Source organism: Orycteropus afer, unplaced genomic scaffold, assembly GCF_000298275.1.
Source record: "Orycteropus afer afer isolate SDZICR_OR568_19922 unplaced genomic scaffold, OryAfe1.0 scaffold01741, whole genome shotgun sequence".
NCBI classification, from domain to species: domain Eukaryota; kingdom Metazoa; phylum Chordata; class Mammalia; order Tubulidentata; family Orycteropodidae; genus Orycteropus; species Orycteropus afer.
This window is the reverse complement of record NW_006923328.1, coordinates 8,313-11,537: the sequence shown is the minus strand read 5'-3', so window position 1 is coordinate 11,537 and position 3,225 is coordinate 8,313. Positions and strand designations below refer to the sequence as shown.

General features: G+C 43.3%; 1 protein-coding gene across 1 annotated transcript in view; it reads right to left on the bottom strand.

Moving 5' to 3' along the window:
* The window catches only part of LOC122152097 (serine/threonine-protein phosphatase with EF-hands 1-like), a gene marked incomplete at both ends in the record, with an annotated part of 25,770 nt that extends 22,965 nt beyond the window's left edge, over positions 1–2,805 (bottom strand). The window contains one exon of the mRNA XM_042783491.1: positions 2,597–2,805. Coding sequence (XP_042639425.1) covers positions 2,597–2,805 — 209 coding nt within the window. The remainder of the gene's footprint in view (positions 1–2,596) is intronic.
* Positions 2,806–3,225: the final 420 nt, after the last annotated feature.

Here is a 3,225-nt window from a genome sequence, read left to right as displayed (position 1 = left end):
GGAGTTTTAATGATGGGAATGTTTTTCAATTGCTTTCTTGCTTGTCTTAGAATAACAGTATGTACCCTTAATACCCAACACAGTGAAGCTGGGATACAGAACTCACTCCAGGTTCCTGTGCAAGTCATGCCATTTCAGGCTTCTACAGTGTGACACTGTCTTTTTGGAGATGAATTCAGTCCTGCACGCACCAAAGGTGTCCACGTTGTTAAATCCAAAGAGCACTTTGCAATCTCCATTTTCTTGTCCTTTCTGAAGCACTAAATGCACTGCCCTTCCTAAAAACTTTTCTTATCTTGGATTCTATGACAGCAAACTTGGCTTTCCTCCTTCCTTTGAGGCTAGTTTGAATCTCCTTTGTTAAGTTCTCCTCTTCTATCTAGTCTTAAATGTTGGCACTCCTTCAGGTTAAATCCTAGGCCCTCTTCTCCCTTCACTCTTACCCCAGGCAACTTCATCCTTGCTCCTGGCTACACTGCATTTCTGAGCTCTGGACACATATACTCACCTGCCACTCACAGCACCTCTAATCAGCTTACCTTAAACTGAACTCCTCATCTTCCCTCCTCTCAGCCTGCTCCCATGTTCCCGATATCACACAATGATGCTGCTGCACTTCCCAAACTCAAGCCAGGAACCTGGAGGTCATCCTTTGATTCCTTCCTCTTCCAGACCCTTCATATCATGCGACAAGCTCTAAATCATCATGGCACAAATCCTCTTGAATCTGTCTACTCCGATGCATCTCCATCATGGCTACTCTAGCTCAAGTGAGAATCCGTCATCTATCTCTTTACTTCCTAACTGGCCTCCCTATAGCCACTCTTTTTTTTTTTTCCAGTTGCCACTGATGCATTGTATCAAAGAAGAACTGTACTCCACAGGGCTTTCAATGGCTGATTTTTCAGAAGTAGACTACCAGCCTTTACTTCCAAGGCACCTCTAGAGGGACTCAAACTATCAACCTTTTGGTTAGCAGCCAAGAATGTCAACCATTTATAACACCCAGAGACACTTATATTTACTTTTATCCCTTTCCAATTCACTCTTCTGCTGTACTATAAAACACAAATTTTGTAATACTTTTCAATGATAACTATTGACCTTAGAAGAACGTCCAAATCCCTTTCCATAAAGCAACTACTTCTTACCTGTCAAACTCTAAGAGGTACCATCCTGCCCCTCATTCTACACTCCTGCCTCTTGAGCTTTTCAGAAGTCTAGAAAGTCTTGTCTCAGGCTTTGCATGAGGTTGTCTCCTCACTGTGGGACACTCTTTCTCATCCCCCTCCACGGCATTTGCTTTTCTTATTCATCCTTCTTCAAGTCTCAGGCTAATACCACACTTCTATGGGGGAACCTGCCATCACCTCTGACATGACTGACCCTCCCTTTAGAAACTCCTAACACTTGAAAAAATATGCTGGACCATTCTATACATAAACCCCATGATGGCAGGGGACCTGTCTCTTTCCTTCACCACTCTAGGCACCAGGCACTTATGATTGGCTAGCTGGATAAATGACATGCCCAAATGAAAGTACTGAGAGATATTATATACAGTAATTTCTAGTAATAACCCTGGAACTTTTCTCTTGACAGTCTCATCATTTATTTGCACGCCCGACAGTTAGAATTGAAACTCTACTCAGGCCAGGTCCCCAAACTGCCAAAAGGACAAAAGTGATCAGTTGCTTTGACAAGGCACCTGAAAGCCCAGACCAAAAGCATGAAACATGCCATGCCTTCAACGGCCATCGAGTAAGCTGCTTTCTGTTTTTCATAAAGTAAGAAGAGAAAGAGTGAACAACAAATGAAAGAAAAAGAGGAAAGAAAGAAAAAGGGAACATTTGTCACCTACTGTGCCTTTCAGCAACAATTCTTAAACTTTTTATTTAACCAATCTTTGTTCCTCAAGTCTCCAGTGAGGCAGAGAGTTGAAATGCTATGTTACAGCTGTTCTCAAATTATGTTTATGAACACTATGCCAGAAGCAATTACCATCCATATCATGAAGAATATACACATCAGTGAAAATCACAGTGCTAGCTTCCGGGACAAAATCTGAGGCAAGCCAGCAGAGTAGGAACAGAATGATCCATCCAAGCCTGCTCATAGGACCCACCACACTTTCCAACCTGGCCTAACACACCTACCCAACAGACGATTTGGTCTGTGAGAGTGGGTATGGAAGGGAGAGAAAGAACATAATAGAAGGGAGAAAGAGGAAAAGGATAGAATTGAAAGAAAAGATAGGAAGGAGGCTTCAGTAGATTAAACTCACTGCCGTCGAGTCAGATCTGACTCACAGCGACCCCTCCTTGGGTTTCTGAGGCAGTATCTCTAGGGAAGCCGATTGCCCAACCTTCCTTCTGAGGAGTGGCTGGTGGGTTTGAACTGCCAGCCTTCTGGTTAGCAGTCAAATGTCTTAGGCAAAGATTGGGGATCATACATAGGGGTAAGAATTGAAGTCTTCCTTCAGATCTGCCCTTCCTGCTCACTTCTCTACCCTTACTGCCAACTCTCAGCTAGGAACTAAACAGAGCAGCATTTTCCAGAGCAGGAAACAAAAGAGGAAATCTAAGGCCTAAGTTACCTCAGATTCATGAGAAAATCTTCATAGCTCCCTCTGTTCAAGTGGAGGTCTTTGGGGTAGACAAGTAAACTCACTAACAGGATCATCAGGACCTCTATGGAATTTTTTCCTCGATCCACAAAATCACCGTTGAAAACATATGAGGTTTCCTTTGAGGGGGGACCATTCTGTGGGAGGAGGAGAAAAAAACAAGCAGTGAAAAGAATGTACTTTTAGAGTAAGGCTTTGTACTTAATGTCCCTGAGGAAATGAAGAAAAGAGGCTGAGTTAGTCCTTCTCTTGGGAGAAAACCTGCTCATTACCTTGAGTCGGTTTCACTCTTGAAGGCCAGGCATCTCCTGCAAGGGACTTTGAAAGTAAAGGATTAGCTTGGGAAAGCAAGACTCCAGTGGGATGGCGGTTGTGCCTTTTACCCCACCTCCTGTGCATTTTCTCTGACAGGAACTGCATTTTTTCCCTCAAAAATGGCATCTCTCAGCTCTTCCTTCTCCTTTAAAGAAAAGAGGGAAACTTCTACCCAAGGAAGAACACAGAATTAAGAGCCCAGTCTTTCTTCTCTGGGCTGTAATTCCCTGAATTTGAAAAAAGGGAAGGATACCACATACCCTGACCAATGAGAGAATGGATAT